Source organism: Melospiza melodia, chromosome 9 (genome assembly GCF_035770615.1).
Source record: "Melospiza melodia melodia isolate bMelMel2 chromosome 9, bMelMel2.pri, whole genome shotgun sequence".
NCBI classification, from domain to species: Eukaryota; Metazoa; Chordata; class Aves; order Passeriformes; family Passerellidae; genus Melospiza; species Melospiza melodia.
The window spans coordinates 25,019,580-25,032,974 of record NC_086202.1 but is presented as its reverse complement, the minus strand read 5'-3'; the positions used below and the strand labels follow the sequence as shown (position 1 = coordinate 25,032,974).

The window sequence follows — 13,395 nt, the reverse complement described above, 5'->3', positions numbered from 1 at the left end:
CTTGGTGTTATCCTAACTCCAGAAAGCTGTTACAAACAAAACCAAACCAGTGACTGCACCTGAAAAACAACTGGCTAAAGTTCAAAGCTTCAGCTTTCTAGTTTGAAATGCCTCCACAAAGAGCCAAAAACCTGTTAATGTGCTTTTACTGTGATCTCCACAGATGCTCTGAAAGTGCAGTTGGTGGATGCAGGTGTGCCAGAGGCGCTGTCTGACATCCTGCTGAGGCTCCAAGGCAGTTCCCAAGCTGAAGACACATGCATTGTGAAGGCTGCATCAGATCTCATTGTCTCTCTGCTCCTTGGAGGTAAAAAGGGGAGGAATACTACAGGCCAGGAACATAAAGAATCAACATCCAAAAGTCCCTGTAGCAGAAGAGTTTCTGTTTCTGTTGGTTTCTTTTACTTAAACAGGGACCTACTCACAATCCCTTTTATCATCCTTGCGGGAATTCTTCTGAGGCATGACACTTTCCATTTCTATAGCCCATAGCCCAGTGCTTGTGCCTAGCAGCAACTTAGGTTATATTACCGCTATGCTGTATTTTGGGCAATATGGATTAAAAAATAAAATATCAAAAACTGGCCACTTGACTGCATGCCACTCTCAACACCAAGGCAAACAACATCATAAAGGTCTTAAATTATTAACCTTAACAACAAACTAAGTCTGACAGAACAGCTCAGTTTGGGAGCTAATTATAATCAGATATGAGATATTCCTATTTCTCATAACACAAATAAGTACATAGAGCAGGATTTTGCTAAGGGCTGTGGCATCATCTCTTAGAACACAGATACTTGCACCACATCGAGACACTTGCAGGTACCAAGACACAGGCAAGCCTTATTGCTAATTTTACAAAAGAAATTCTAAGATTGGTTATTCTCTATCCTTGAAAGATGGAAAGCTACTGTTTGTGAGTGCAGAGAAACCCAACACTATCAGATTTCACTACTCCCTGGTACTGAAATAATTACTTTCTGTTCTGCAGACTAGAGACTTGGATACTTTTAAGTTACAGATGCTACTGATACTATAATAAATGTGGGGGGGGCATAATTGTAAAGAAAGGGGTGATCAAGTATGCAAGCCTTTGCAATTTTATTTTTTTTTTTCTGAACCACACTTTATTAGAGAGAAGACTCTGAAAATACTTAATGGCAAATATATTTGATAGAAATAAAAAATACAAAAAAACCCCAACACCACTCCAAAAAAAAAACCTACCAAAAATCCACAAAAACACAAGAAAAACCTCCAAACAAAAAGCCCAAACTAAAAAATCCACAGAGTTGCTGCTGTTTTATGTTTTAAATCACTTTAAGGAAGGGAGGGTTACTCAGACATTGAGATGGGAAGAAATCTCAAGATAAGCCCTTTTATCTTTCAATTCCTATTATAGAAAGCAATGAGCCTTTATACTCTGCAGAGAGAAAGAGATTCTTCTGAGCAGACCCCTGGAAAGCATGCTGTGCTCTATCAGTCAGCAAAAGTTGCCCCTCCCACACTTCCTGTCCTATCTCACTGATAGCTACTGTACTGGCTTCAAACTCAATTAACAAAATTGCTCAACTTTCTGCACTAATAGGTGCTTAATCATTAGAAAAAACTCCCTCACATCTGAATGCTGGGGTTTGGTTTGGTTTTTTTTTTTTTAAAGCAAACTATCATCCACACATCTCTTCACCTCCACCTCACAACCTTTGTAGAGCCCCTTTCTTCCTTGCCTCATCCCTTGCTCTGAATCAGCCATTGTGCATCAGGGCTCTCCAAAGGCCACAGAAGTGCCCCCAGTGCCTTGAACTGGCTATTTCAATTTACTCAGCTCAATGGCTTGCTTTGTCACTCACTCTTCTCCCCCCATCTTCCCCACAACAGCATGAGATGTTTCATATGGAAGAAGTGAATAATCCCTCTCATGCCTCAGTGTGTGCCACTGATGTATGCACAGCTTTTAATCTGAGAGAAAAAAAATCCTATGGAAATCTGTTCTCAGCATCAAATGACTTCCAGGCAGTGAAAAGATGACAGACAGCTTTTGCAGCTATGAAAGTGACTGTTCCTATCAGACTTTAACTATGAGCCATTAAATTGAATGTTCTGCTGCTATCCAAGCAAAAACTCCATAGGAGAGAAAAGCAATTTGGAGCTTTGTGACAATCAAAGCAAGGCAACCACTAAGGGGCTCTGCCTATTTGCACTTTACTACATGAGAGGAAAAAAATAAAATGTTCTGACCTTCTTCAGTTTGAGAGGTGGGGGGGAGGAGAGAAATTAAGTTCAATTAAGGTTAGTGTATATGAAGATCAAAATATTTTCCCTGTAGAATTTTATCAGACCAAATGAGGTGACCTATTTCTATGGAACCTGTTTTTAAAGGGGACTGGGCAATTTTCCTCATATACTCTGATCTCCAAAGATTAGGACTAGGCAAGAGAACTTTGCTTGAATGACAAGCAAAACCATCAGAATGTCTGCATAAAAAGGTATCAAAAGATTTCTGTGTGAGTAGAATCCTAACTATTTCACAGACTGACAGTTCCCTCATGAAAATTTCCAACTCCATTTTACAAGCATTTGATAAATTCTGATCTAACATATGTAAGAATACAGAGGAAAAACAGGCTACTAAGTGAAATATTGAGATTAAAAGAATCATAGGCACTAATTCAAAAGACAACAGAAGTGTCTATGACTTTGAGGTGGAAATAACATCCAAACCAGTAGAAATGTTAAAATTACTAAGGCCCTTTTTACATGCTATACATACAAAAATTAAAAGTTGGTACACCTCAGTCTGTAAATTCAGTTAGAACCATGAGAAGTACTGTTGCATACAACAAGAGAAATTACAAAAGAAAGGCCTTATAAAATCCGGCCTTGCTCTGCTGAATTATCACCTAAGCCTCTAAGTTCCCATAAGAAAGAATCAGAGGAATGAGAAGCTGTTAGCAAAACTAACTGTTCTGGTAAGAGAACCATTTGCACCTGCCAAAAACAAAGAGTCTGTCCCATGAGAATCCACAAAGGAAATATGTAAACACCTGGGTAAAGAGAGAGTCTTATACATACACACACACAGGCATTTTCTAACTAATTAACTGAGGGGAAAGAAAGTCATGAACCAATTAGACTTATACATGAGCTCTTGAAAACTGTACCAAAACAAGCTGTAACATTTGGCTTTTCTGCATGAAGAAACTGAGTCCCATCTGCTTATTCTTGCAGCAAAGTACTAGAGCTACTTTTGGCCAGACCATGTATTTGCATGAGACATGTACAGTTCCATGGATAACATTTTATTCCAGGTGAATGTCTTTCTATTTAGTGTTCACACTGTTTTGCCATTTTTAACAAACAGCTTTCACAAGGTAAAAGCACACAATAAGGAGATGTTCACATATGTCAGGTATATACTTCTCTTGAGGCATAAACTGCATAAAGCAAAATACAAAAAGTTATTTTCCAAATGGCATGTTCAAAAAACTTCCTTCAGAAAGGATGTCATCTGCAGCGCAGAGGGCTTCCTTTTGCTCTTTGGCCGAACCTTCTCATTTCCCAACAAGGTGAGTTAAGCAGCTTCTGAAAACAAAGCTGCCACCTGTACAGAGCAAGTTCTCAGACAGGAGGAGAGATCCAGAAATGCACTGACAAAATACTGCAGAGCATTGCTGGGCAAAAGTGGTAGTTGTTTCGGAATGTACAAATCTGCTCTTTCACTGGGATTTAATAAACCAGATCTCTCCAGGTCAACTCATTTTCCGAACTTCATGTGAGTGCACCACAAATAGATTTCTCATTTCAGAAAATGGGTTTCTCAAAAGAGGCAAGAAAAATCTAGCTCTAATTCTTTCAAGGAGTCATTAATGACAATTTATTTCATGGAAAACAGCAGTACAGAACTAGTAATCAGATTTACCATTGGTGGGTAAGATCCCTGGTTTCACAATAGTGTCTTAAATCAGTAGAATAGCAAAATTAAAAGAGCATTAAAACTGTCCTGGTGAGAAATGGAAAATGCCACTGGTATTCTACTACATGTATAATGGGAAATGCAGCAGCACTGAGGGAAAGAAAGGGACTGGGGAACCTATGACAGTGATTGTCCCTTAAAAGCTCTCCACTGGAGTGTCTCAGCATCAGTTTACAGGTAGCTGATGTTCACTTCTCTATAGAGAGCTGAAGGTTGCAAAACACAATGCAAAAGCCATAGTCTTGATCATAGCAAGACATGACAATAGTCAAGGTGAGACTCCCTGAATTCTGCATTTGCATCACTGTGTTTCTTACTTCTCTCACCTGCTTGGTTCTGCCTCTCTCCAGATGGGAACTGCCTGCGGCTGTTCCAGCTGGGGGTGATCCACCAGCTGCTGGACCTGCTGGAGAAACACGTGCGGAGCGGGGACGCCTCTGTCCAACAGGCTGCGCTCAGCGCCCTGCAGAGCCTCGCTGTTCCAGGTGCACAGCTGGCACCCCTGACCCCCCCACTGCCACCCTCTGCACACACAGGGCATCCCTGGTGCCCAGCTGACACCCCTGACTCCCCCACTGCCACCCTCTGCACACATGGAGCATCCCTGGTGCACAGCTGACACCCCTGACTCCCCCACTGCCACCCTCTGCACACACAGGGCATCCCTGGTGCACAGCTGACACCCCTGACTCCCCCACTGCCACCCTCTGCACACACAGGGCATCCCTGCTGCCCAGCTGCACACCCCTGACTCCCCCACTGGCACCCTCTGCACACACAGGGCATCCCTGGTGCCCAGCTGACACCCCTGACTCACCCCACTGCCACCCTTCATACACAAAGGGCATCCCTGCAGACCTGGCCCATCACCAGGGCCAGTCCCTTGTGGTTTGAGGGACAACTGACCTTCCCCCCTCCCCTGCAGAAACATATATTGGAATAATTCACCAGGAATTCCTTGCCATAAAAACATTTTATGAAAAATCTTTTCCTTAGGATTTTTTCTCCTGACAAGCTGAGAGGCCACAGGAACAAAATGTAAACAATGATTATCTACTGCTGTGGAATGCAACAGGTGCATCTGTGATTGGTCTCATGGGGTTGTTTCTAACTAATGGCCAATCACAGTCAGCTGGCTCAGATTTTGTGAGAGTCACAAGCTTTTGTTATCATTCCATTCCACTTCTATTCTTTGCAAGTCTTCTGATTAAATCCTTTCTTCTATTCTTTTAGTATAGTTTTAACATAATATATATCATAAAATACTAAACCAGACTTCTCAAACACAAAGTCAGATCCTCACCTCTTCACTCTTCCTGGGACCCCTGTGAACACTACCACAATTCCTCATCTACATAAAGAGTTTAAATATTATAAAGTGTAATCTCATTACCTGCTGCTGAAGTAGTTTCATTAGTTTCATATTAATAGCACATAGCAGCTCAAGAAAAAAAAAATAAAATCAGAACAGGATTCACAGCCCAAAGTACAGAGAATGGGGTGGAGACACCTGGCAGGGATGTCTAAGTTTCTCTTCTATAAAGCTAATATTCATATTATACAGAACCAGTAAATCTTAATGTTCTTTGAAGTTGGATTTTAAAAGGCTCAACTCAATTGTAAAATACCAGTATATAGTGGATTTTTTCACCCCCCAATGAAGGGGAGAGAATGATGCATCTGACTCCATCTTATCAGAAGGCTAATTAATTACTTTATTATACTATATTATTCTATATTATATCTAAACTGAATCTGCCAAGCAATAAACTGTACTCCACTGCACAGCACCCATTGACTGTCAGCCAACAGTCCCGACATACACACACACATACTTGGCCCTGATAGGCAAAGGAAACAAAACAACATCACTTTGGGTAAACAATCCCCATATTGCATTCTACTTTTGCACAAGCACAGGCACAGCAAATGAGATAAGCATTGCTTTTCCTTTCCCTGAGGTTCAGAGAATGTGAATCTCAGAAATATTCTTGGGAAGATTGCCTGGCTTTTCTCTGTGAGGAGAAATGTGGCTACACCAACATACAGCATTTTGATTGTCTCTTCTGTTCAAGTTATAACAAACCATTTTAGATGTTTCCAAGTGTGTGGACACATAAAATGCTCTCCCTATAATATACTTTTCATTATTAATTCATAAAAATATCTGTAATTTATCTGTAATATCTGCTAGGTATTCTTTAACAAAAACACTTCTAGAAACACAAACTCTATCACTTTCAACAATATAATCTGCTACCTGAAAAAGAAAAACAAAAGACACTGAGTGCAAATCCATAAACATGAATTAAATATGGGTGAACACTTGGAAATAGACATAGAAAACTCTTCAATTCAAGCATTGATCTTAAAAGATAGCAGATGCTTATAAAAAATTAAAAAGTCAGTATGATCTAGTAAAAGGAGTCAGTCTGTGCCACTGAGGAACAAGAACATTAAGAGCAAGTTACCTAATAGGCTGTGCTTTTCAATTTGCCCAATAAAAGGATGAGGGATACAACAGTTAATCCCCTCATTTCACTGTCCAATCTTCCTCACCACTCCCCCAAAAATATATGCAGAAGATAGAAAAAAAATTGCTCTGAAGGAAGCAGCTTTTGGTGGCACAGTTAAGCAGTATTAAGACTCCTTGCAGACAAGCTTCTGTTATTACAAGGGATTTACTGCACCAAGCACTCGAGCAAAGACGCAAAAATGAGAGGAAAGCACAGAAACAAAGGCATGAACAACAGGGCATCAGTGAGCTCAAATACTAAAAGAAAATAATTTTCCAGGAATTGTGGCTGAGTAAATCACTTCTGCCCCCCAGTTCACTTAAAGTGAGCTAGCACAAGAGGCTTCCTCCAGCGAATGCACAAGTGGATGGATAATCTATTACAACTAGAAAAGGGAAGAGAAACAACAATGCTGTGCTTTATGTACTTTGTTCTAGGCAGGGCTAAGACCAAAAGTGACCAAAACTACCCAAGAGCAGTTCCTATGAAAGCTTTAGCCCAAAAGAGAAATCCAAGTAATCAGGTAGCCCTGACCTAATTTCTGAGCTCACTAACAAGTTGGACTTTTCACCAGAATCCTAGCACAGCACACAATTCAGAACAGTTGTCATCTCTACATTTTCAGATGTTTGTGCCATTACTGAGCCTCACTGAACCCCTCTCTCCCATTTTGTAGTTGTCAGCAAGGTTCAGATGCTGGAGGAAGGCGTTGCCGAGCGGATCGAGGCGCTGCTGAGGTCAGAGAGCCCTCCTGTGCAGTTCAAACTCCTGGGGACACTACGCACACTAGCAGACGGCCAAGGTAGGCACCTGCCAGTGCTCACTGACATCAGCCCCAAGCTCCCTCCTCCCTGCCCTGCCAAACAGGCTGTGCCAGACTGCAGGCTGAGTGTCCTGCTAACCCAGTTCCACTCCATCTGCAGAGCTTCCAGCAGAGATTATTGCCAGAGGCTGCATGCTTTCCAGACTGCCCCAGTCAGCCTCAGAGTGGTTGAGAAATAAACCACATGGAACAAATCTACAGCAGTCAGTGAGAACAGGCAAAGGCCTAAAAAGATGATATTTTTCACCAGAAATAGAGCAGCAAGGCATGAGTCTGATGAAAAAGAGACAGGTTTTAATGTCAAATCACAGGACAGCAAATCAATAAAGAACTAGAGAATACAAAAGGAATAAAGGGAGCTGGAGTGGAATAAGGCAGAAGAAATTAATTTCTACCAGTCTTTCTATATATGTTGCCAGTTTTATCTTGCTCATGTGGCTCAAATGTTGAATTTATTTTCATGTTAATGTATTAGATTATCTACTTGTACTTCACTCAGTTTAACACAGAGGGGGTTATGCAAAACTAACAATAATCTTTCTGTGCACATCATTGTGCATATTTCTCAAAATGCAATGTTGGAATTACATTAAGATATACTTCAATATCTTAATTAATCCTTAGGCTTACTTAGCTCTTACCAGACAGTGACACAAAACAAGTGTGCAGTTTGGTATGGTCTTTCCCATTGCCAGAGCAGCTGCTCTAGAGCACTAATCAGTACTGATTCCTTGATATGCAGGAATAACATAAGTTAAAACTAGAATAGTTAGAATAGACCATTTTGTGATGGGAAGTCATAACTGACATAGGACAATTACAGACATACTTCATTAGTTATAAGGAAGAGGATAAAACCTCACAATGCTAGATTCCATGCTGCACTCCATTGCACTACTGCAGACACCACTTAATACGAGAATTATTTGCATCATTTATCAAATTAACATGAATGATAGAAAATTTCAATTTAGTCCTTCTATTAATTTGCACTACTTCCAGTCCAGTGAAAAGCTGCTCTCACTTACATTTCACTGTGGTAGGAAATGAACACTGCAAGACACATAGAAACCTAGCATCTTCTTGTTCTGAGGCTTTGAAGAAGTCATTGTAAGGTCATTTCTCCAAAGTTATATCTCAATTGTGACAAGGCATTTAACATTTAAAATTGAGACATCACAGTAACATAGATCTAAATTATCAAACACTAAATTATCTCTTTAAATTTTATTTACCAGCCCTAATACAAAGTCAGAATTTGGCACAAGGTACAACTTCTGAATCTGAAACAAATTAATTATCAAAATGCAAAGTAGAATAAAATATGTAGGAGATTCAATGTTTATCCATTCCCACCTATGAACACAAAATTCTCCCACTTTTAATTACCTTCTATTCTGTTTACCCATGAGCTAACATTGCCTTTAATTAACTCAGCCTGAAACTCTTATGAACACATATCTACTAAGAAGTCCACACTAAATTAGTTAATTGCCTTATCTAGGATAAATTCATTACTCTGACTATCAGCAGGCATGCTGAGGCTTACAGACTAGAAGAGGCAGGTTTCTTCCTAACCACAGAAAACTGCAGGCAGATCTGTCAGCTTCATTACTCTAAAGAGATGTTAACTCCTGCTTCTTCCACCATTCGGCTTCAGAGGAGCAGAATAATTTGTGCACTTCAGTAGCCAAAGGACTTTCAGCACAACTCAAAGTTCAACCTTATAAAATGACAAATTTGAATAAATTGTAAGTTAAAAGGTCTTCCTGTTAAGAGTAACTAACTGGAGTTTATCTCAAAGAGCTCTATTGCCTGTCAAACTGAGTAAAGAACCTGCCTCTGCCACAAATGTCTTAAACTGGTTCCATCCTCCAGCCTCTTACTTCACCTTCCTGTACTAAGCTGGATTACTGTGATCTCTGCAGACTAACAAGGAACATCTGACTAGAAACAAGAGTCTTGTGTTACAGGAGACAACATGCAGGTGGCTCTGCAATGCCCAGTAACTCTTGTCTCAAAACCAAGTATGCCAGCTAGGCTACCAGCTCCCACATTCCTTGTGGGATTTTGAAATGTGGATTGTTCCTTAGCATACTGGACAAATTAAAAAGCAAGTGTGTGTACTTCCCCATCTCCCTCCCCCCAAAACAGACAGAGCATGGGCTGACTTACAGCTTCTGGAAAATATCCAGAGCCATCATGGGTTTACTGACACTGACCTTCTGGTGCGTGCTCCATCTGATTCTACCAGCCTGTCTCAAAAGAAATGCAGTGCATGGAGAAAGGGGCAGGTAAAGGAACAGGAGCAGGGTGATGCCTCTATCAAACCTATCCCTTCTGTTACAGATGTTCAGATAATTAGAGTTCCACTTCCTAGGACAAGTTATCTAGTGAGGTTTTTTCAAATGTCAACCACAGACACTAGTATTTCTAGCAAGTCTTGAGATAGGGTTCCTGAAACGCAGGGAAATGCAAATTAAAAGGCTCTTCCACAGTAAGGGGAAGTTCTGATAATGCCTTATACATGGTTCAACACACATTCTTAAGACTCAGGTCATCCAATTACTGACATGCTGCCATTCTGTACTAAGCCTTGGCTTCCCACACTACCAACAGTAATGAATTATCACTGAAACAGCATGAACAGGCTCCTCAGATTTGTGCAGGGCTCAAAGTGCAAGTGCCAAAAGCCAGGTGGGAAAGGAATGGGCCTCCTGAAGTATCAAAACAGAATATTTGTTTTCAAAGACAGAAAGCCGCTTATTCTAAGTCCAACTTCAGCAGCCCCTTTAAAATGATAGATCTATTGACACAGCTTATTTTGTCCTTCCCCCGCATGATTCCTTTGGAAAATATTTCCAAGATCTTTTAAAAGCAGCTCAGTGCTTCAATTAGAGTTCTTGAAGGCTGCTGAGCACAGGTCCACCGCCCCACTTACTCTACATTGGCATTCCTGTGGCAGACAGACTGAGGGCTCTGATTTTGAATGCCTCTTGGTGATGCTCTTCTCCGCAGCGGATGCAGCTGAGCTCCTGGGGCAGGACCCGCTGCTGCTCGACCGGCTGGTGCAGTGGTGCAGCGGCAGCGACCACAGCGGCATCTGCGGGGAGGCCAACCGGCTGCTGGCATCCATCCTGCACCACAACAGATCCCAGGTACCAGAACCCTGCTCTGACACGTTTCCACCTCACCCTTCTCAAGTGTTCTTCAAGCTTGTAGGCAGAGCTAGGGATTAAACAGCACACGCAGCCCTATAATGAAAGCCAGGAAGGTTCACAGTGAGAACCTCTCCGTTCTGCCTCAATACCAGTAAGGGGGAGACCCAAGCACTCCATAAGCACAGACACCTCACAGAATGAGCACCATGGCCACTGACTGTCACTTGTCAACACTGACCCTGCTCCAGTAAGGCTTGACAAATGGTAATGAGCAGGTAAAGTTTTCTATGGTCATAAATACATGGCAATATTTCAAATTAAAATGGTAAAAGTAACCCAGAGCTGTCCTAAATGTCAGTCCTCAGGAAAATCCAAAGAGCCCATTTATCCGTGATGGATGAATCTGGCATGATCTTTACGTGCTGGCATTTTCAAACAGACTTCTTTTTTGTAAATTGTGCTATTACACACAAGCATCCCAGCCATGCTTTACTATGAGGTAGTGACTAAAAAAGTAGATACTCTCTGCACAGGCTTTGATAAAGCAAAACTAATCCTTGCTAGTTTGATGGCTTGAAATGGAAGAGTGGAATAAGGACAAATTGAAATGAAACAGAATATATATTTATCTTACAGATATACATCTATAGTTAATTCTAAGTATTGATATTCCAGGTATATTAGACCAGCTCTAAGCAGACATGTATGATCAGTGCCAAAAGCAATGTTGTCCCTAGCCTTTGAATATTGTCAGTTTGCACTGCAGCAAACAGAATTTCCCTCTATTCAGAAGCTGAAGGGTGCAATCTCATTTCCCTCTTCATTCTACTCCATTCCTATATTAGATTTCCATCTGCTTTACCTTTGCTTTCACAGGAAGTGGTCAAAGCCATCCAGGCAGCACAAGGAGTGAAGCATCTGGTTTCCATGACAACAAGTGAACAAGCTGCCATGCAGAATGAGGCTCTGAAAGCCTTGGCAATAGCATCTGCCATTGATTTAGGTATTTTTCCCCTAAAATCTGTGCAAGATCCTTAATTATTAAGAAATACTGTCATGCTGTTAATTCTAGGTAACATGTACGAAAAAGCACATTTCTTGTCTAGATTTAGCTCTTCAGCATGAAATAAAGGTTGTCACCATTCAGATCATAAAATCAATAGGCTTTGGGAATGGCCTGAAGGATTTTTTACATTAAGGATAGAGTCAAATTATCATGCTGTGTGGACAGGCACTATTTGAGTAGCATAATATGATGCTAGAAACCTAGAAAAAAAGGGGAAAGTGAAGGTGATGGAGATTAAAAAAGATGATAAAGGTCAAATGAAGGACAAATAATATACTCAAATGGACAATGAAGACTAAGTAGCAGAAATAATCTTCAAACAGACATGAGGAAAGAACAAAGATGCATAAATAAAAAGGCATTGTAGAAGCTGCAAATAAAACAAGTGAAAAAATGGTAAAGATTCAAACGACTTTTCCTGAGCTAATTTTCAGAGTCAGGTACAAATGTTTTCAGGCTTTTCCTGTATAACTTGAAAATAGGTCTGAATTTATTACAATAAAGAGACACCACAGAAACCTACGTACCTAAAAAGGTAAACTGAAAAGAAAAATAACCTTAAAATTTGCAATTTTCTTTACCAACACATAAGACTGAAGAGCCCATTTTAGTGCTTGTCTATCATTAAAACTCTCAAACTCATTTAGGCAACCTTTCTAGCACTGAACATTGCAGGTTTTAATTTACTGCAAGGTTAATTATATACAGTCAATAGTAGACTGTTCCTGTCTTCAAGAATAAGGCCAGTAAAGAAATTCTGTACAGAAAGGAGCATAGAAATTCTTCAGTGCAGAAGAGATGCTCAAGACATTCCTGTATAGCCAGTTTGAAATTAAGCCAGTGCAGAACTTTCTTTAAAAAAGGAAACATATTCACTTTATAGTTTCTTTTCAGATAACAGCTCAGGGTTACCATTTCTTTGCTTATTTTTCAGATACTCTTGAAGAATCTTTTAAAGAATCACAGCTAGTTCAGAGCTTACACAAACTTCTACGAGATGACAACACAAGTCCTGAGGTGAAATACAATTCAATGGGCCTTTTGTGCAGACTTCTTAATTCAGGTAACCTCATTTTACGTTGTCTGTGACAGAAGGGTGAATATTTGTGAAGAAGACATGTAGGTTTTGTTACCAAAATATGCTGCCTGCAATGCTCTAGTGAATGAGAAAAGGATATTAGAGGTTCATTCTGTATTGATCACCAAAAATCAGAGTCAAGTAGTCTCCTTCTCTGCGAAAAGCTGATTAAACCATTAGTTGAATAAAATAAAACAGAGAGGAAGGCTTCATTCCTCTCAGTGGCATAACCAAGTCTCAAAATAGCAAAACTAGTCCTGGAGTAAAAGCATCTTTGTCCAACTTCACCATGCACAAATACCTGGCAGACCCAGAGCATTTCTGTGTCCAAAGAGTCTGTACCATGCTCATAGGCAGGCAGACATTTGCTCTGCCCGTGCTGTGAGCAAACCAGAAGCTGAGATAAAGCAGCCATTTTAGCAAAGCTGCCTTCACACAGAGACTTTGAGTAAAGCATCTGAAGGGCACCATTTCAGTTTCACTCCATGGTCAGGGAAAACTTCAAATGCTTCCAGCAGGATTGGACTATCCCAGATGTGTAGCACTAAACGAAAACAAATCACCTTGAAACCAAGAATCCAAAAATCTTGTAGCAGTTTCTCACATCTTAACACAAAAATTACACAAATTCAAAATAACAATTTTACTTGGGCAAGGATGGATCACAAGGTGAACTGCCTTTTAAGTCCTGTATTGATAGACAAGCTGGATTTGCAGTATTCTCTATTTTATCCCTGTAGCCATACAGATATTGGAATAAGGATAAAGAACTTGC

At 40.5% G+C, this 13,395-nt stretch overlaps 1 protein-coding gene across 1 annotated transcript in view; it reads left to right on the top strand.

Moving 5' to 3' along the window:
* The window catches only part of LOC134422108 (rap1 GTPase-GDP dissociation stimulator 1-like), a 32,843-nt gene that overhangs the window by 16,658 nt on the left and 2,790 nt on the right, over positions 1-13,395 (top strand). Inside the window, 6 exon segments of the mRNA XM_063163925.1 lie at positions 164-307; positions 4,327-4,461; positions 7,169-7,294; positions 10,334-10,473; positions 11,353-11,479; positions 12,477-12,605. Of these exon segments, the coding sequence (XP_063019995.1) occupies positions 164-307; positions 4,327-4,461; positions 7,169-7,294; positions 10,334-10,473; positions 11,353-11,479; positions 12,477-12,605 (801 nt within the window).